The following is a 21815-nucleotide window of genomic DNA, read 5'->3' as shown; positions in this document are numbered from 1 at the left end:
TCAAGCCCCACATCGGGTTCTCTGCTCAGCAGGGAACCTGCTTCTCCTTCCCACCTCCTGCTTGTGCTCTCTCTCTCTCTTTCTCTCTCAAATAAATAAATAAAATCTTAAAATTAAACTTATATTTAATGACATTTATAGGAGCTTGCTTTATGTCAGGCAGTTTCCTGAATACTTATAAGTAATAACTCCGTACTCTTCACAATTCCATGATACAGGTATTACTATCCTCATTTTATGGATGAATAAATCGAGGTACAAGACTTTAGGTAGCTTGTGCAAGATAATCTTGTAAGCTGCAACTAGGATTTAAAACAAGCAATAGTTAAATTACAGTTTCTTACAGATCTTGTTAGACCATTTCCCCCCACTACTCCCAAAATCTCCCCAGGAATTTGTTTAACCCAATTGAATTCTGCAGTTGTGAGAATTTGTAGGTGGTGGTGAGGTGGAAAGCATATTTATTTCCAGTGAAATATTCCTTATTATCCAACCATGAAGCCTCCTCTTCCTGATCTGTCATATTCAAGGGCCAGGAAAAGAATGTAATTCTTCTCTTCCTTGACTCCTGGGCATTTCTTTAAGCGTAGAAGTTAATGTGGTATTACAGAAGCAGAAAGCTGCTCTGAAGACTAATGGATAGATGACAAAGAGTCAGAAATGAATCTTCCTTTTTAAATCACTAGGATTTGTTTCTTAAAACACACATTTATTCATGTTCTTCTCCTTCTTTCCCCAGCCCCAAAGTATTGCTAAAAAGCAGAAAAGAGAAAAGATGTTCACTGGGTATCAGGTTCTGTGAATCTAACCTACCAAAAGTAGATCTAATCATTTCTTTGCCTCACTATAAAATAAAAAAGTTTACCAAATTTCAATCCTGACCTGACTTTGTATATTTATTTGCATTTTATATAGTTACAAACTTTACTTAATGTGATGATTTCTTTTCAGATTTGCTATGGAATCATTTATGGAATGGGTGCTAAATCTTTGGGAGAGCAGATGGGCATTAAAGAAAATGACGCTGCTTGCTATATTGAGTCTTTCAAATCCAGATATACAGGTAAACAAACTTTGAATATCAATTATCTTTTAGATTCTATTCTTTTCAACTATCTTGCCATCTTAATTGAAAAAACTAGTGTTACAAAATTTTCTGTTAACATTTCTATTACTCAGAAGTTTTCATCAGGTATTGTTAAATAACATTAGCCTTATGATTGTTTACTAAGATAGTTTTTTTTTTTCATAAAAATAGGAACAGAAATGGAATAACAAAATCCAGGTGATATATATGCTACTGTGTCATTGTGAATATCTCATAAAATCTTCAAATTGTGCTATGCTGTAGGTTTAGATAGCTTTAACTCAAAATACTATACCGTTGATTAAATGTACCAGAAACTATGAAAGAAGGATTGTTGTTATAGAGCAGTTTATTATTGTTTTAAATTATATTTTCTTTTGGCAATTTATTGAGGTACAGTTTACATACAGTAAAATTTACCGTTTTAAGATGTATACTTGTATAAGTTTTGGCAAACGCACAGTGTCAGTTAGCCTGCACCACAACCAAGATACGGAATCATCATCGTATTACCCCAGAAAGTTCTTCCATCCCTTTGTAATCAGCCCTGTCCTCAGTCCCAGAAAGAAAACTTTATTCACACATGACATGATCTTGTACATAGATCATATGAATTCTAAAATCAGATGAATTCTTCAGAAACAACTACTAGAACAAATAACTAAATTTAGAAATACCCCACTGTATGATTTTTTTTTAAGATTTTATTTATTTATTAGCACATGAGCCAGGGGGGAGGGGCAAAGGGAGAAGAAGAAGCAGACTTCCTGCTAAATGTGGAACCTGATGCAGGGCTAGATCCCAGGACCCTGAGATCATGACCTGAGCCGAAGTCAGCTGCTTAGCTCACTGAGCTACCGAGGTGCCCCGCTACCATGTACAAGGTTAATTTGTAAACATCAGTTGGATTGTTGTATATAGTAATTAGTGAATGGATTAAAAATAAAACCATTACAGTAACATCAAAATACATGAAATACATGGGATAAATTCAACAGTATGTGTAAGACTTTTATTGAAAACTCTCAATCTTGAGAGAAATTGAAGAATACTTAGATAAATGTGAGTTTTACTATGTCGATTTACTTGAAGTCATAGTATTATTGTGACAGCATTTCTCAATAAACTGTTCTATAGATTCAGTTTAATAGTTTAATATCAATCAAAATTCCATTAGACTTTTGTGTAGAATTTGACAAGCTGATTCTAAATTTATATGGAAATTCAAAGAGCCTGGAATAACTGGAAAATTAGCAGGGGGGAAAGTACAGGGCTGAGTAGTAACACTCCCTGGGTTCCAAACTTAGTGTAAAACTACAATAATCAAGATAGGCATAAACGTAGATATGGAAAACAATGGGTCACATAAAGCGTTCAGAAATAGACCTAAACATATATGGTAGATTGATTTTCAGCAGAGTTGCCATGGTAATTCAATGGAGGAAAGATGGTCTTGTCAATAATTGGTTCTAGAACAGCTGGCTACCAATATGGGAAAAAAATTAACTTCAACTATTATCTAATACTGTATTAAAAATTAGCTTGATATAGAGCATACACTTAAAAGTAAAAGCTAAAACTGTGAGTTTTCCAGAAGAAAGTTGGGGCAAAGTGCTTTGGGACATTGAGTTAGGCAAGATTTCTTAGGTGATAATTACACTGAATTAAACCTAAAAGATAAACATTGATAAACATTGATAAAAGAGACCATTAAGAAAATCTAAAGCAAGCCTCAAAAGAGAAAATATTTGTAGTTCCTATTATCTAATGAACTTGCATCCGGAATCTCTAAAAAACTTACAACCCAATGCTGAGAAGGCAAACAATCAAATAAAATAAAGGTCAAAAGATTTGAACACTCTACAAAAAGAGAAAAATGAATGACCACATCAGCCATTATCATCATTAGTCATCAGGGAAAAGCAAATTAAAACCACAAAGCGATACCATTACAAAAGCAGTAGAATGGCTAAAATTAAGAACATTATATTTCTTTTCCATTGCTGGTAGGGTTGTTAAATAGTACAATCACTTTGGAAAATACTGTGACTCTTGCGTATAGAATGAAACACACAGTTAATTATGTGTTCCTGCAATTTTATTATTCGGTATTGATCCAAGAAAAATGAAAACATATTCAAAGAAAGACTTATATGTGAATGTTATATGTGGTGTTATTCCTAACAACCAAATGTCTACGAAAAGGATCATGGGAAAATAAAAAATAAAAAAAAATAAAAAAATAAAAAAAAAAAAAAAGAAAAGAAAAGGATCATGGACAAACAAATTTTGGTAGATCTCTGCAATGGAATACTACTTAGCAAAAGAAAGCAAACTCAAATGAGACCATAGAGTATAATTAAATTGTTATCAATTTTAAGAATACAAAGATTCAGTATAAAGTGTCATGAAGCATGATCTGCTGAAAATGGGGAGCTGACTGTAAAGGTGATAAAAATGTTTCATATCTTGTAATGTACATTTATTAAAATGCATGTAACTGTTCACCTAAAGTGAGTTCCTTCAAGTACTGTATGTAAAAACTATACGTAAGGATTGATTTTTTAAAGTTTTTATTTAAATTCCAGTTAGTTAACATACAGTGTAATATTAGTAATAACTAATAATATTAGTTATTAGTTTCAGGTGTACAATACAGTGACTCAACACTTCCATACATCACCTGGTGTTCATCTTAAATGGCCTCCTTAATCCCCATCACCTATCTCAGCCAGCTCCCACCCACCGCTCCTCTGGTAACCATCAGTTTGTTTTCTATAGTTGCCTCTTGCTTCTCTCTCTCCCTCTTTTTTTCCTTTTGCTTGTTTGGTTTTTTAAAGTAGTTCTTTTAACCTCTGAATATTTGAGGGCCCCTAGCAGGAGTCAGGTAAGAGAATTTGTAGAGGTGCAGTCTCTTCAATCTCATCGTTTTCTTTGCTCTTTACCCAACAATATTGCAGTAATTCTTAAACAGAAAAAAAATGAGAGTCTTACTGTTTTCTAAACTTCTTATGCTGGTGGTTGAGTATCATCAACAGCTTCAGTTGGGAGGGTTTTCTCCCTTTCTTTTCACCCACAGTCTCAAATGTCGCTCCTGTGCCAGCCACATAACAGAAATCCTCAAATGAGGGGTTTTAGTTAGGAGACATTAGTGTTTATTATTTAGGACGAACAGAGCCCTGAGAAAGCAGAGATTGCACATATGAATAAAGATAGGTCAGGACAGTCTCTATACCTGATTGTGTTTTAAATAGCATAGGAAAAGGGTGTTGAGAGAGAAGACCTTTCTAACTCAGACAGGAATGAGCAGTAAGACATTGATTGGCCCACCTAGAGTAACAAATTCATCCTGAAGATCTGTAAGGCATAATAATGAACAATAATTCAATAATTATAATAAAATAATTCAATAATTGCAAAGGATGAATGCTAGTATATGGAATATGAATGTGTTTGCATACTATACTATAGTCTTTTTAAATTTTAAGAAATGAGTTGTATAGATTCCTAATGAAGTATTTATTATTCATGTATCAATTTCAACTAGGTTTTATTTAGATTGTAGTTTAGATGCTAATAAGGAGCTATTAGAATCTTTTAAGCCTGAAAGTGATGAGACCAAAGAGTAAAAAGATTAACATAAAGAGCAGAAGAAGCCTGTGAAAAGTAACATGGAATAGTCTTAAGATCCTAGGTTTTAGTACCTGCTCTGTTGTTCTGGAGTTTAGTTTCATAATTTTTGTTGGTGATAGTTAGATTATATCATTTCTGAAGTCCCTTTTGTTTTTAACTTTCTGAGTTGACAAAAAGTAAATGAAAGTTTGTATGCAAAGTTTTGATGATGTGATAAAGTGTTAAGAATCATGGTAGGGTTTTGGTATATTTCACTATATTGAAGCTAGTGAATGAGATTAAGAATGGACATTGGTTGTAATTATTTTTGTTTTTTCTTTGTAGGGATCAATCATTTCATGAGAGAGACAGTGAAGAATTGTAAAAGAAATGGATTTGTTCAGACCATTTTGGGAAGGCGTAGATATTTACCAGGAATCAATGACAACAACCCTTATCATAAAGCTCACGTATGTTAAAATGTCTCTGCATTTTTCACTTAATATTTTAATGACATATACTTTTTCAACAATGACTAGACACTGCTAACTTTCCTTTAAGGGATCAGTAGCCCATTAATTGGATCTTCTGTTTCACTAAGGACTTTGAAGTGATGGTATCTACCTATATTTGCTGAACACAGTCCTTAGGAGACTGATGTAAATATGTGTTCACTTAAGAATACTTTAAATACTTTAAAGATGTTCTGTTTCAGTAAGCCAGTTACTTATTAGTTTTGCTAATAAGCTATAAATTTAATTTTTATATTTGCTAATTGTTCTTTGTTTCAGATATCATGTACCAGTTTGTCATATCACACCAAATTGCTGGTGTTTTCAGATATTAGCCAGTCATTAAATTGTGGTTTGTTCATTTTTGGTTCATTCTACTAGTTTGTTTGTTTGTTTGTTTGTTTATTTATTTATTTATTTATTATTTATTTATTTTTAAAATTTTTATTTATTTATGATAGTCACACAGAGAGGGAGGCAGAGACACAGGCAGAGGGAGAAGCAGGCTCCATGCACCAGGAGCCCAACATGGGATTCGATCCCGGGTCTCCAGGATCGCACCCTGGGCCAAAGGCAGGCGCTGAACCGCTGCGCCACCCAGGGATCCCTAGTTTATTTATTTTAAAAGCACTGACTTGACAGAGGTTATTAGGATATCTAGGGCAGCCCGGGTGGCTCAGCGGTTTAGCGCCGCCTTCAGCCCAGGGCATGATCCAGGACATGATCCTGGAGACCTGGGATCAAGTCCCACGTCAGGCTCCTTCCATGGAGCCTGTTTCTCCCTCTGCCTGTGTCTCTGCCTCTCTCTCTCTTTGTTTCTCTCATGAATAAATAAATAAGATTATTTTAAAATAATAAGTATTATAAATATATAAAAATATATTTTATAAATATATTTTATATATAATATATAAATTATATAATATAAATATAATAAATATAATAAATATAATAAATAAAAATAAGATTTTTTAAAGGATATCCAAAAAATTGAAAAAAGGCTATTTTAATACCACTTTAAGTTTTTATTGATGGCATATGCTCAAATTATGATTAAAATCTCCAAAATCATTGGGATCCACAGAAGTATTCTATGTATCTGAACAGTTAAATTTCTGTTATAGTCCACATCTTCCTATTTTAACTGGTTGTGTCTTATCTTCTTCCATACTTTTGCATGTCAGTACCCGTAAACATTGTATGTCATAAAAATACCCGGCCCAATACTGCTGAACTTCTGTCTGGAGTACTAATGCTCTTAGGGACCATGGAGGAATAGTTGGCTTTTTGTTATTTCTCCACTCTGTAGCCTCCCAAATATACAGACATCAAATATGTATCAAGCTTTTATCATATCTCTAAATGAGTTGTCACTTAACTGTGGATAATTTTCTACTGGTCAGACGGAGCCAGCTAGTGGAAGGCTTTTAATGGCAGGCTGAAAAACTTAGACTTGATCTAAAAGAAGTTATTTTTCTTGGGCTTTACGTGATGAAAAGTGGCAGATAGAGTTATTAATGTAAATAAACCATATAAGTTTTTGAAAATTAATTTTTGCACCTAAAAATGTGAGCGTAAGACTTTTCATGCCAAATCCTTAAGAGTTAAAGTTCTAACTGATTCATTATGTTGTTGCTGAGAAAAAAAAAATTCCCTGAATTATTAAAAAAAAAAATTCCCTGAATTATTAAAAAAAAATTCCCTGAATTATTAAAAAAATCTCTGAATTATGAATAAACATAGCCAGATTTCACATATGGATCTGTGAGATTCATTAATGTCATGTGCAGCTATATAGTTCATGCATTTATTTAGCTGACATTGTAGGAACATACCAACAGTTTATTTATCCATTCTAATGCTGGCAGATATTTTGACTATTTCCGGGTTTTGGCTATCATTAATAAAGCTGCTATGAACATTCTTGTGTGTGTTTTTTAGATGCACCAAACCTTTAGAGTGAAATTGGAGAGTCATAGAATAAGCACATTTATATCTTTAGTATATAGTGCCAGGTTTAATATTTTTTCGTTTGGTTTGGTTTTACTTTTTGTTTAAACTTTTATTGTATTAAAAAATATACATAGGAAAACTACAGGAAACAAATGTAAATTTTAGTAAATTATTACAGAGCTACACCTGTGTAACAATCACTCAAGTTAAATAGAATATAGTCAGCACATCAGAAAGTCCCTTGATGATTCCTAATCACTACCCACAGCCTTCTCAGAAATAATTGCTATCGTCATTTCTAACTCTTTGTTTTTGTTTTTTTTTATTTTTCACTTCTTTATATATCATGTGTATGTATTCTTGTGCCTAGCTTCTTTCACTCAAAATTGCATAGGCAAGTCATTCATGTTGTTTCATTTGAGGTAGCTGTTTTACTCTATTGTAGATATTCTATGACTATATCACAGTTTATCCATTTTTCCATTGATGGGCATTTAGGTATCCAGTTTGGAGTTATTGTGTATCTTGCAAGTTTGAAAATTTTTGTTCAAGGTTCTTGGTGCACATATTTCCATTTTATGTTTGGTAAAGACCTAGTCATAAAATTGCTGCTTCTTCATTTCTAGTAGATAAAGCCAAACGATTTTTTATGGTGATTGAAGCAGTCTGTCCTCCTATCAGAAGAGAGTGCAAGATCTCATTCTCTGCATCCTTGCCAACACTTGCCATTAAGATCATATAATTTTAGCTATTCTGGTGGGGTTAAAGTAGTAGCTTGTTTGGGTGCCTATGTGGCTCAGTTTATTAAGTATCTGCCTTTGCCTCAGGTCATGATCTCAGAGTCCTGGGATTGAGCCCGAATTGGGCTCCCTGCTCCATAGAGAGTCTGCTTTTCCCTCTCCCCCTGCTTGTTCGTTCTCTCTCTCTCTCTCTCCCCCCCCCAAATAAATAAACAAATCAAATCTTTAAGGAAAAAAAAGTAGTATCTTGTTAGTTTTACTTTGCTTTTCTTTGAATAGTAATGAGGTAAAGCAACTTAACAAATATTTATTAGCCGGTAATCATTTTTTTCTTGGGGAAGTGCTTTTTCAAGTTTTCTTGTTCATTTTTTTGTTGTTGGGTTATCTTTTTTTTTTTTAAATAAGATTTTATTTATTAGAGAGCGTGAAAGAGAATGTGTGAGAGAGAGAGAGAGCACAAGCAGGAGGAGGGGCATAGGGCAGAAGGAGAGGGAAAAGCAGACTCCCCATTGAGCAGGGAGCTGGATGTGGGGCATGATCCCAGGACCGTAGGATCAAGACCTGAGCTTAAGGCAGACACTTAACCAACTGAGCCACCCAGGCCCCTCTGTCTTTTTCTTATATATAGTAACTCATTATTGATTGCATGTTTGGAAAGCATTCTCTCCCTCACTGTGTTTGGGCCTTTTCATTCTTATTAGTAACTTTAGATGAGGAGAGGGAATGAATTAGATTTATTCTTAAAATTTTTATTGAGAAATAACATGTGCAGTAAAGAGTACAAATCTTAAGCATAAAGCTGGAAGTTTTACGTGTGTATATACATATAACACCATCCCATTCATGATATAGAACTTTTCCAGCACCCCAGAAGGCTTCTTCATGTTCCCTCAAAAGCAATGTTATCTACTTCCCACTTCACATACATAAAACTATAGGTTAGTTTTGTATGAACTTGAATTTTAAGTGCAGTCATACCATCTGTGCTCTTGGATCTGACTTTTTTCATTCAAATTTAGGTCTGTGAGATTCATTAGCGTCATGTGCAACTGTAGTTCATGTCTTTATTTAGCTGACTTTGTAGGAACTTACCAACAATTTATTTATCCATTCTAATGTTGGCAGACATTTTGACTATTTCCAGGTTTTGGCTATCATTAATAAAGCTCTGTGAACTTTCTTATATGTGTCATTTGGTGAACATATGCATCCAATTTCATAACCTTTAGAGTGGAATTGGTGAGTCATAGAATAAGCACATTTATACCTTTTGCCTAAAAGCTTTACAGAGTGGTTATCCCAGTTAATATTGCCATCAACTCTGTTTATCTACATTCTTGCCATTGTTTGATATCATTGGTCTTTTTAATATAGCCATTCTTGGTAACTTTGCAATGATAAGTACCTCACTCTACTTTTAGTTTGCCTTTTCCTGATGACTGGTGATGTTGAGCTTCTTTTTTTGTTTATTGACCATTTGGATATCTTCTTTTGTAGAGGGTCAACTTAAATCTTTTTTTTTTTTTTTTTTTGAGTTGTCTGTCTTTGAACTGATTTATGAGAGTCCTTTATATATTCTAGATATGAGCCCTTTGCTTACATGGATTTATCAGTCTTTTGTGTTATTGTGGTATTTTCCTTGATCTGTTTAACAAAGTTTTCTGTACCCCAGTATCAAGAAAATATTCTCTAGGAGTTTTTGGTTTTGCCATATACATTTTTATCTACAATCAACCAGGAATTGGTTTTTATATATTATGAGAGACCGAGGGTCAAGGTCTTCCATCTCCCTATACAAGGGCATACAGTTGTTCCTAACTATTTATTGAAAAGCTTGAGCTTTCCTCCCTATTACTCTTCAGTTCCACCTTTACCATAAATTAAATTTCCAAATTCAGATGTATCTGTTTTTGGACACATTATTTTCTTTCTTTCTTTTTTTTTAAATAAACCTTTTTTTTTTTTTTTTTAGTTTTTATTTATGATAGTCACACACACACACACACACACACACAGAGAGAGAGAGAGAGAGAGAGGCAGAGACATAGGCAGAGGGAGAAGCAGGCTCCATGCACTGCGAGCCCGACGTGGGATTCGATCCCGGGTCTCCAGGATCGCGCCCTGGGCCAAAGGCAGGCGCTAAACCACTGTGCCACCCAGGGATCCCTGGACACATTATTTTCATCATTGTATTAGTTCATCCTTTAAGACACTGCCACACTGCCTTAGTGATGCAGCTTTGTAAGATGTCTTGATATATGGTAAAGTAAGTCTTCTTTACCTTCTTTTGTTTGTTTTTCAATAATATTTGTCTATTCTTGGCTCTTTGCATTTCCATATAAGTTGTAGAAGCGGCTTGTGAATTTCTGCACAAACACAAAATCATGTTGGGATTTTTTTGAGATTGCCTTGAATTTGTAGATCAAGATGGTATTAGTGGACATATTTATATGCTTGAGTTTTCTAATCCATGAACATGATGTATCTATCCATTCATTTAGGTCTGTAGTTATTATTCTCTCAATGTATAATTTTGGGAAGGAAATCTTGTATGTTTTTTGTTACATTTATAGCTAGATGTTTGAAAAGTTTTGATGCTGTTGCAGTGGTATCTTTTTTTTAACTCTTTTCCTTTTTTTTTTTTTTACATTTTCTAACTCTTAGCTGCTGGCACATAGAAATATAATTGGTTTTATTGTTCTTTGGTTTAAAAATCTTGCAAATATTACTAATTCTAAAATTTGATCTGTAGATACTTTTAGATATTCTAACTTCATAATAATTACCTGCAAAGTAGTTTTATAACTGCTTTTCCAAACTTTATTCCTTTTATTACTTTTGCTTGACTTGCCAGCTAGGACAGTATTGCATATAAGTAGTGATAGTGTGCATCTATGTCTCTTTTCTTTTTTTTTTTTTTTCTTTTTAAAAGATTTATTTATTTATTTATGATAGAGAGAGAGAGAGGCAGAGACACAGGAGGAGGGAGAAGCAGGCTCCATGCCGGGAGCCCGATGTGGGACTCGATCCCGGGACTCCAGGATCGCGCCCTGGGCCAAAGGCAGGCGCTAAACCGCTGAGCCACCCAGGGATCCCCTCTGTGCCTCTTTTCTGATCTCAGAGGGAAATTTTCAACATTTACTACTAAGTAGGACTTCCCTTTAGGTTTTTAATAGTGCCTGTGGCAGATAAAGTAAGCTCGCGTATATATTTGCACGTAGGGTATAGAGTCTCCGTCATACCTGCTTAATTCTGTTCTTATAGGGCAAGCACAGTCATGGACAATACATAAATGACTGTGACTGTATTCCAATAAGACCTTATTTACAAAAACAGGAGCTAAGCCAGATTTGGCCTGAAGGTTTGCCCACCTCTGGTCCAACTGTCCCTTCTTTGAATGTAATCTGCCTTTCTTCTTTAGGTTGCTTTCCATATAGTATTATTCTTTTTGTCTTGTTTCCAACAGATTTTCATGATATACCTCAGTGTATGTTTTTAATTTGTGTGCCTCTCTGTGACTATGTGTGTTTAATTGATGCTTTAATGGTATTAGGACTTTTCCAATCTGTGGCTCGTTGGTTTTGGAAAATTCTTAGTCATTTCTTCTTTAATTATTGCTTCACTGCATTCTCTCCTCTCTTTCTGGGACTCCTATTATAAAATTTTTAAACTTAAAAAAATGTTTTATGTTTAATATCCTCTATTTGGTATTTTCGATGTTTTTATTTCATCCTGCTTAATTCTGGATATTTTCTTCTAACTTATCTTTCAATTTACTGATTTTGCTCAATTTCCTACTGAGCCCAACAGTTGAGCTTTTACGTTCTAAATGATACAGAACTTTTCTAGAACTCCAGAAGGTTTCTTTATGCTCCCCCCGTATCAATACTATCCCCCTTGTGCACACACATCAAATTACAGAGAAAGTACTATTTAGGTGCTTTAAGTTCTGCTTTTTTTTTTTTTTTATTGGAGTGTAATTAAAATACAATGTTATATTAGTTTTAGGTGTGCAATATAATTCAACAATTCTATATATTCTTCAGTGGTCAAGATAAGTGTACTCTTATCTGTTTTATCTCATTCCCCTACCCACCCTCCCTTCTGGCTGGCAACCACCAGTTCTCTTTTTTTCTTTGTTCATTTGTTTTGTTTCTTAAATTCCACATATGAATGAAATCATATGGCATTTGTCTCTCTCTGATGGACTTATTTCACTTTGCATTATGCCCTCTAGGCCCATCCATGTTGTTGCAAATGGCAAGATTTCATTCTTTTTTTATGGTTGAATAATACTCCGTTGTATAAATATATCACATGTTTTTTATGCATTCGTCTATGGATGGACACTTGGATTGCTTCCATATATTGGCTATCGATCATAATGTTGCATAAACATAGGGATACATATATCTTTTCAAATTTGTGTTTTTGCTTTCATTGGGTAAATACCCAGTAGTGAAATTACTGAATATGGTAATTCTTTTTTTTTTTTTTTTTTGAGGAATCGCCATACTGTGTTCCAAAGTGGCTGCACCAATCTGTAGTCCCATCAACAGTGCGCAAGTTTTCCTTTTTATCCACATCTGCAGCAACACTTATTATTTCTTGTCTTTTTGACAAAATACAACATCCATTCATAATAAAAACTCTCAACAAAGTGGGCTTAGAGAGAATATACCTGAACATAATAAAGGCCATATGTGGAAAAACCCACCTCTAGTGTCACACTAAATGGTGAAAAACTGAGAACTTATCTTAAAGATCAGAAACAAGACAAGTATGTCCATTCTCACTACTTTTATTCAACATAGTACTGGAAGTTCTAGCCACAGCAATCAGACAAGAAAAATAAATAAAAGGTATCCAAATTGGTAAGAAAGAAGTAAAACTTTCATTATTTGCAGATGACATGATATTATATATAGAAAGCTATAAAGACTCTACCAAAGAACTATGAGACCTGGTAAGTGAATTCAGTGAAGTGACAAAATACAAAACTTAAATACAGAAATCTGTTGCATTTCTATACACTAATAATGAAGTAGCACAAAGAGAAATTAAAACAATCCCATTTATAACTACACCAAAAATAATAAAATACCTAAAAATAAACTAAATCAAGGAAGTCAAAGACCTTTACTCTCAAAACTATAAAATGTTGATGAAAGAAATTGAAGATGACACAAAAAACTGGAGATATTACATGCTTATGGATTAGAAGAACAATTATTGTTACAATGTCTATACTACTCAAAGCAATCTTCCGATTAATGCAATCCCTATCAAAATACCAACAGTGTTTTTCACAGAACTAGAATAAGTAATCCTAAAATTTATTTGGAACAAATTTTGTTTGATCTTCTGTTTGGAACAAAAGATCCTGAATAGCTAAAACAATCTTGATAAAAAGAAGAACCAAGCTGGAGATACAATCCCAGGTTTCCAGATACACTTCAAAGCTGTAGTAAGTTCTTTTTATTTTTCAATTCATGAGTTTCCATTTTGCTCTTATTTTATGGGTATTTGGTTCTCTGTTGAAATATTCAATTTTGTCTTTTGTTTTAGTCAATAAATTGGATAATAGTCTATAGATTAATAAATCTCAAACTTGTATCCCTGTAGTCTGTTCCTATTGCCCTTGTTTTTTTCTTAGTTTTCTACAAAAACTATTGTTTCAACTCCTTGCTGTCCTGGCAATTTTTTTATCAGGTGTCAAATGTTGTTTATGAAAGATTATGGGCATAATCTGAAGCTTATATGGTAATGCTACCTTTGTTCAGAAGATTTACATGTGCTTTTGGCAGGAGACTAGAATGACCAACAATCTAGGATTACTTTGATCCAATTTCAGGAGTAGAAATGATTTGAAGCAAAGATGTTAAGTCCAGTCTATTTCTAGGGTGTTAGTTTTGGGATGGCAGCTTGATAGTTTCCCACCCCTCCTCTACTTCTTGCTCCATTTGTTCCCCAGTCCCTTCAAAACCATCCAGCTGTGCTCAGAGTTTCTCTCAGCTGCCTCTTCTGGAATCTGTTGATGTCTCTGGGAGAAATGGTAGCCTCCAATGCCGAGGTCACCTCCTTGGTTTTCATTCTCTCATAGCTCTCTAGGTTCTATAATTTCTCATTTCCTTTTTAACCTTCTGATTCAAGGAGGCATTCTCTGTCCAGCTTTTCCCATTGTTATCAGTGGGATGGTTGGTCCTAATGGCCTAATCCCCCATTACTAGAAACCTATGTTTTTTTATATACATGAAAAAGCCCTGGTTGTAAAGGGACAGAGATTGTTAGACACAAAGCCCAAAGACTGCCAAGTTTTTTTAAATTTTATTTTGGAAAAGAATCAGGGAAGTACCATATCATGAGAGTGAAGTACATATCTTAGTTTTATTTTTATGCTTGCTTATGTCACAGTAAAAAAACTACCCTAAAATTTCGGTGTCTTATAATAAGAAACTTTATTTTTAATTCATGTTAGAGTTTGGCTCTGGGTTGACTGTGGCTCTGGTATGACTGTTGACATATTTTCTTCATTCTGGAATTCAGAATGAAGGAAAAGTCTCTGGGATAAGCCTTTTTTTTTTTTTTTTATGACAGTGTTGGATAGTTCTTAAAATATCTTATGAGCCTGTGTGTCAGTTTTACATTCCATTCACCAAAACAAGTCAAGGCCAACTTTTTAGAGTGAACAACACTTGAAATTACATGGCAGGGGGGAGGGGAGGGCAGCAAGTAAGAGCAACAGTAACACAGTTCACTACACAGAGGCACACGGTTTCAAGGAGAGGAGTCGGTAGACTGAAATTCAATCAGTCTTTAAACAGTGACAACTGAATGAGTTTAGAGAGGATTCACCTGCATCTGACAAAATAATTTTAAAAAAGGAACCAACTCCTGGTTTTGTTGATCTGTTCTACAGTTCTTGTCTCTATTTCATTGAGTTCTGCTCAAATCTTTATTATCTCTCTTCTTTTGCCAGGTGTACGTTTTATTTGCTGTTCTTTCTCCAGTTCCTTTAGGTGCGAGGTTAGCTTGTGTATTTGATTTTTTTCCAATTTTTTGAGGAATGCTTGTATTGCGATGTATTTCCCCTCTTAGGACTGCTTTTGCTGTATCCCAAAGATTTTGAACAGTTGTATCTTCATTTTCAAAAGCCTATCTTTTTAACAAGTACTTACTACACTAGGATTTGATTGTAGCCCAGGTGACATGGAACTTGTCTCATGATACATAGATCACTCCAGTTTGTAGATCCCACGTTCTGAGTCCTTTTGGGACAGTAGGCATGGTATTCATGGGTAGGTTACCTTGAATGTTAACCCAGTTGCCCATCCCTGCTGCCTTAAGATGATCACTTTTAACAGCTATGGTTGCCTGCTAAGAAGTTCATGGCAGCAATAGCTTCGGCAAAGTTCTAACTTAATATTTAGGAATCTAGGGTCTGCATTTTCACTAGTAGCCAATGATTAGTCCCAGCAGCACACACACAAAATATCTGATTCATACCAGAGGGCTCCAGACCCACTGGGGCCAACCTCTACATAGGACCAAGAATCCACTGATATGGGGGATGTGCTTGGAATATTCTATCTCACATCACAAAGAATGATGATCTATTTATACCTGTTTAGGATTAAGAGGAGTTGTATTTTAAGCAATAGGTTTTTTTAGAGTGAAGTTTAGAACAACTAGAACATTGATATATGTTTATGAAACAATTTCGAGCTGCTAAATATATTTTAAGTGTAATGTAGTTTTTGATTCCTGAATGTTGAAAATTTCTAAATTGAAGCAATCTGGCCTTTTTCTATTTAGACTCTTCTCATGTGAATGATAGCCCAGAATCTAGAGCCCTGGATTATTCTAGTTGTTATTCTTAGGGTGGAGCTTAATAGTTGATGTACTGGGTCCCATCTCGGTCCAGATTTTCAGTTTGGTTACAGATGTGAGCACTGATGTGTGGACACTAAAAGCAGGTCTGAAACCATGTTGGTGTATCTGATGGAGCGCCTGTTAATTGTTATTCTTTTTCATAGGCTGAGCGTCAGGCCATCAACACAACAGTCCAAGGCTCGGCGGCTGATATTGTCAAAATAGCCACAGTTAACATTCAGAAGCAATTAGAGACCCTCCACTCAACCTTCAAATCCCATGGTCATCGGGAGGGTATGCTCCAAAGTGAAAGAACAGGTTTGTTCATAAATAAGGCCCCTGCCATGTCATGTAGTGACATTAATTGTATCAGAAAAGAAAACAGGAAGCATTTTATATATTATTTCTCAGCAGTTTTCAAATGTTTTGTTCTCATGATGTCATTACCCTCTTAGAATTACTAAAGGTCCCAAAGAACTTTTGTTTGTGTGGGTTATGTGTACTAATATTTACCATATTAGAAGTTTAAACAGGAAATTCAAAAACATGTATTAATGCTTTATAATAACAAACTCACATATGTCAGCATAAATAAACATTTTCTTAAAACCAACTACATGTTTTAGAACAAGAGAAAGTTGATGATGAGTGGTTTTAATGAACTGCAAGTCTCTTTAATGTCTGGCTTAAGAGGAGACATTTTGATTCTCTTATATATTTCTATATTCATTTTGTTACGATCTCTGTCCTGTAACCTCTGGAAAGCCGTCCCCACAGTCTATGTTGATAGATGTCCCAGTCTGTGGGAGGTTGATGTGCTTCCCAGGATATCGGACTTTCAGTGCTAAATGAGGATAGTTGGTTACTTTGCTGTGTGCTTAGGAGAGAATGAGACTAAAAAGGGAAAATAAACTCTTTGAGTGTTATTATTAAAATAATTTTGACTTTGCAGATACTTTGAAGGAATCTTAGGGGTCATCTGGTCCTTAGATAACAACAACATGTTGATTTTCCTATTCACCACCTTCCATGTTCTTGGAAGTCTGGGAATATACACTGAGTTGACTTCCTTGTCACATCCATCTCTTGGTCAGTATTGTGTATCATACCCCACACACATTCTCTCTTTCTATTTACAGAGAATAAATGATCAAACTTATTTGGGGGATAGCTCTGTACTGTGCTGTAGAGGATTTGAAAGTAAAAGTTATCAACCTCTTTTAAATATAAAATCAAAGGGAAGGAAGGAAAGATGTGATTCTTGACTGAAATATTTCCATAACTGCTCACAGCAGAGTGGTGCAGCGCCTGAATGAGCATATAGACTATAGCAGTTGAGAGCGGCAGGAAGGCAATGTGGGTATGTCACTGTGGATCGCTTCCTGGGCTCGGGCCGGGTTAAAGGTGGTGGTAGGTCGTCTGAGCCTGAGGAAGCTGCCCACACAGGGAACAGGAGGACCATAGCATTCATAGTCAGAAGCCAAAAAGCCAACAGGAAATCAAGAGGATGAGGGTACAGTGAGTGGAAAGCAGAAGAGCATCTCCAGTGATGGGAGATGAGTGGGGCCCGGTGGGCCAGAGCGGACTTGGGTCAGCTGGCCAACGGATAGGTGCACAGCCTTTGCCGCCCTGGGAAGGAAGCCCCGTGCCGCGGCCTCCCCTGCCTTTGCTCTGCACCCTGTCAGAGCCGCCTGCGAGGAAACGGGCTGCGGGTTGTGACAGCGGAGAGCCCTCGCTGAGGGAAGCACCACAGGCTGAGGAGGACCGTGTCTGTGCTGCCCCAAAGGACCAGCCGGAAACCTGGAGGCAGAAAGAAAGGGCTGCTGTGGATCCGGGCAAATAACTGAGGGCAGTTACTCCAAAGGTGTTAAAGTTGAAGCTGATCTTCCTGATCAGCGGGGCACAATCTGTACGGCTAAGCTCAGCCTTGAAACCGTAGCTGAGTCTAGGACGGTGGAGTTACAGGCTCCTTGAGGATCTACAGAGAGATCATCTTCACGGAAAAATGTACAGATCCCGACTCTTAACATAGAGCTTCAGGGGAGTCATATAGTCTCTGAGGCCCTCATTTGGAGCCCGGGTTTAAAATTAACTTGTCTATGGGAAGCACCGGTTCTACCGCAGGGACACGTCTGGCCGTGAAAATATATCCTGGAGTGTCCTTCTCATGAAACACTGCGTAACAATAGCAGCTCAGTTTCCCTGAGTAGGGCGAGGCCCTCTCCTGTGCTGGTGCTGCTATTCAGAGAAGTTGGTGGTGGGGCTGCCATGGAAAGTGAAGATGCTGGTTGTTTATAAGAATTAAATTTGACGTCATTTGGAGCAGAGTTCTTCAAACTCCGTTCACTGACTTGTTTGTTAGACTCCTCCTTTCTGGGGGGAAGTCGGTAGAGTTTTGAGTTTACCTAAGAGTTGGGAAGTCAGTTATTAGATATTATTTTCCTAATATTTCCTAATATTCTAAATCTTCTGTGTTTTAATCTAATTAAAATTCTCCAGAGTTTCTCAAAATCCCTAAAAACCCTATTCTTCTGTGGCACAGTGACACGCTGATCAGTTTTGCTACTTCTTTCATGGCGTAGGATTGTTACCAAAGAGAAAACAGCAAGGGGTGTTGTATCCAGTCAGAGGAGGCTTTCTCATCCTTCAACTCCACGATGAGCTCTTCTATGAAGTGGCCCAAGAGGATGTCGTCCAGGTATCCTTGCACTGTTTGGGTCCGTTCCACAGAACGCCAAGACGCCGTAGGTCAGGTTAAGATGCATGAGATTCTGGAACCCTTCCTCATTCCCAGGATGGCTAGGGACATGTTGAGTCCTTAAGGGTAGAGAAAGAGCTAAGAATGCTCGGTTCCGTACTTCTTTTTAAAGCAACTTTGGTGCAGGGCTGTTTTTGTTTGGGGGAAGTTAGATGAGAGTTTGGAGTCTGGCCCTGAGGGTTTATTTATTTTATTTTTAATTTTTATTTATTTATGATAGGCACACAGTGAGAGAGAGAGAGGCAGAGACACAGGCAGAGGGAGAAGCAGGCTCCATGCACCAGGAGCCCGACGTGGGATTCGATCCCAGGTCTCTAGGATCGCGCCCTGGGCCAAAGGCAGGCGCTAAACCCCTGCGCCACCCAGGGATCCCTAGCCCTGAGGGTTTAAAAGACGAGTAGTCTCCCTGCAACCAATCCTGCTCATCAGTGTGGTCCGGTTTGAGAGGCCTGGCTCTTTTTTTTTAAGTTTTAAGCACCATGAGATGAGGAGCTCCAGTCTGGCTTATCACCCCTGTGGGTGGGTTGGGAGACATTCTTTGGGAGGAGAGTTTGCTGACCTCTTTTTTTTTTTTTTTCTTCAGGTAGCTCATATTGTCAAGAATGAAATGGAAAGGGCCATAGAACTTTCTGTGAAACTAAAAGTGAGGGTGAAAATAGGTGCGAGCTGGGGAGACCTGAAGGACTTGGATGTGTAGTTGCACGGCTGGCTAAGTTCTCACGGGGAAGCCTGGAGGAGGTACAACCACAAGGAAGAGAGATTACCCTTTCACCTCTTTCCGGGGAACCAATTCTCACGTCTTGATGGATGTGGAATAGTAACGTTAGTGAGAGTTTCAAAATGTACATCAGACTTTAATCTCTGTAGTGTGAAGAAACTGTTTTGAGGCAAAATAATGAGCTCAATGATTATATTCCTCTCAAAGAGTATGGATGAAATTGCCTTTTACAGTTCTTTGGGGCTCTAAACAGGTTCAGAACGCATGATTGAAATATGCACTTAGCACTTAGCACTTTTGGACCCACTTTTGGTCTGGGTCAAGCTTGAAGAGAATGGAATGCTTGCCCCAGGGGCATTTCCATTCTGTCCAAGGACAGACACTTGGGATGCAGACCACAGCAGGAGCCACAAGGCAAATAGAGCTTTGGTGTCTCCTGTGCCACCTTGGCTTAGGCTTTGTGTGTGATTTTTCTTCACTATCAGTGTAAGACTACGAGAGTAGTCTCTGTAAGCGGCATTGGCTAATAAATTCTGGATCCTGTAAAGTGGTAGACGTGGTACGGATATAGTCTAGGAATGGGCGTTCATGAAATGGTGTTTCTTCTCCTTTTCCCTCCTCAATTCATACAGTGAATGTATTTTCAATACTGAGGTTTTATAAAATAAGCTACACCTCTTCAAGAGGTATCCTGTCCTGCAAGATCAGATGTTTACACTGCAGTTTAATTTAATCCTGCCAGAGAAGGAAGACACCCCCATATCCGTCTCTGAGTGCCCCTTTCTGTTTGTGACATGGTGAGAATACTCATACTGGAGAGATGATATTTATGATTCCAGTCAAAAGTATATAATGTTTTTTGCTGTTGAAATAAAATGAATTTATAAGAAACTTTGTCAGCAGGTCAGTTTTTTTAAGTTATGTTTCATCTAAAAGTATTAGAAATCTGTGTTCGTAGTTATTTATTGTAGGGTTTGCATTGTTGAGTTTGTTCAACAATGTCTACGCATGTAGGAAATGGTTCTTATATTCTTAGTCAGTTACCAGAAGAGCTCTTTTATGTTCGTTAACCAGAATTTTTTAAAAAGACAGTTGCTTTATAAACAAAACCTAATACACTCCTAGTAGTTGCATGTTAGTGCATAATCTACTCAGACATGTTTTCTGGGGGGTGAGAGGGTGTAGGTAGAAGATGGCATAGGTAAGAGGGAGACTATGTCGTTACTTCTCGAGTGTTTTCCATGTTCACTTGTACCATGTTTCTCAGGGAGAAGAGCTCTAATGCTGGCAACATTCAGGTGGCCTGGAGACCCAACACAGGAGAGGGCTCATTCTGTTCACTTGTGAGTTTTCTCTAAACACGAGTGTAGACATTTCTACCTTCCTTTACGCAGCGGTGGCTCTGGATTCACAGGCCCATGCATCTTCTCATCCTTTTGACTTCTCAGCTGGACTTAGAACAGGCAGCCCTTGCTTTGCATGGTTCAGTTGTGCACAAATTCCAGTTACCATGGTTTACTGAAATAACACTAGTGCCCCTAGTCACACAATTGAAGTTTCAGCTGCTGTGGTGTATTAGCTGGCTCATTGCCTAAAGTTCGGAATTCGCTGGTAGCTCTTCATTCCACAAGTCATTACATAAATAACAGGTGAGCACTGTGGTAAGCAGAGTTAACACCCCCCCACCCCCGTCCCCATCCTGATCCCCCAGACCTGTGAGCATGTTGTATCACATGTTAAAAGGGACTTTGCTGGGCAGCCCAGGTGGCTCAGCTGCTTAGCGCCGCCTTCAGCTCAGGGCGTGATCCTGGAGACCTGGGATTGAGTCCCGCATCAGGCTCCCTGTGTGGAGCCTGATTCTCCCTCTGCCTCTCTCTCCCTCTCTCTCTCTCTCTCTCCCTCTCTCTTTCTCTCTCTCTCTCTCTCCCCCTCTCATTAATAAATAAATAAAATCTTTTAAAAAATTATCTAGGTGGTTCCAATATAAACACGTTGGTCCTTATGAGAGGAAGGCAGATGGTCAGAGTCAAAGGAGGATGGTGAAGATAGAAATAGAATTAGACTGAGATTTAAAGATGTTGTGCCGCTGACTTCAAGGTGGAGGAAGGGGCCATGAGCCAAGGAGTGCAGGCAGTCTCTAGAGGCTGGAAGAAGCAATGGAATAGAAGTGGATGCAGAAGGGACGCAGCCCTGCCAACACCTTCTTTTCAGCACAATGAGACTATATCAGACTTCTGACCTCCGAAACTATAAGATAATCTGTGTTGTTTGTTTTTCCAGTCTTAGTGCGATATAATTGACACATGGCACCGTATAAATTTAAGGTGTACAGCATAATGACATATATATTGTGAAATGATTATCAGAATAAATTAACACCCATCATCTCATTTGGATACCAAAAAAGAAAAAGAAAGAAAAGATTTTCTTCCTTGTGATGAGAACTTTTAGAATTTTACTCTTTTGGCACCTTTCAAATATACAATCCAGTAGTGTTAGCTGTAAGCACCATGTTGTACATTATATCCCCAGTGCTTATTTATCTTGTAATTGGAGGTCTCTC

General features: G+C 37.0%; 1 protein-coding gene across 4 annotated transcripts in view; it reads left to right on the top strand.

The window, feature by feature from the left end:
* Nucleotides 1-20143, top strand: part of POLQ (DNA polymerase theta) — a 124189-nt gene extending 104046 nt beyond the window's left edge. Inside the window, exons 26-30 of one of the 4 annotated variants that reach the window (XM_025475768.3) lie at nucleotides 952-1063; nucleotides 5045-5169; nucleotides 15941-16094; nucleotides 18359-18474; nucleotides 19118-20143. In XM_025475768.3, coding sequence (XP_025331553.3) covers nucleotides 952-1063; nucleotides 5045-5169; nucleotides 15941-16094; nucleotides 18359-18474; nucleotides 19118-19231 — 621 coding nt within the window. In that variant the 3' untranslated portion in view covers nucleotides 19232-20143. Of the gene's footprint in view, nucleotides 1-951; nucleotides 1064-3727; nucleotides 3844-5044; nucleotides 5170-15940; nucleotides 16095-18318; nucleotides 18475-18754; nucleotides 19072-19117 lie in introns of those variants that run through there. The other 3 variants (XM_049105507.1, XR_007408035.1, XM_049105506.1) reach the window with 3 other exon arrangements.
* Nucleotides 20144-21815: the final 1672 nt, after the last annotated feature.

This window comes from Canis lupus, chromosome 33, assembly GCF_003254725.2.
Source record: "Canis lupus dingo isolate Sandy chromosome 33, ASM325472v2, whole genome shotgun sequence".
NCBI lineage: Eukaryota > Metazoa > Chordata > Mammalia > Carnivora > Canidae > Canis > Canis lupus.
Note: the sequence above shows the minus strand (reverse complement) of the source record. Positions and strands in the feature narration are given on the sequence as shown.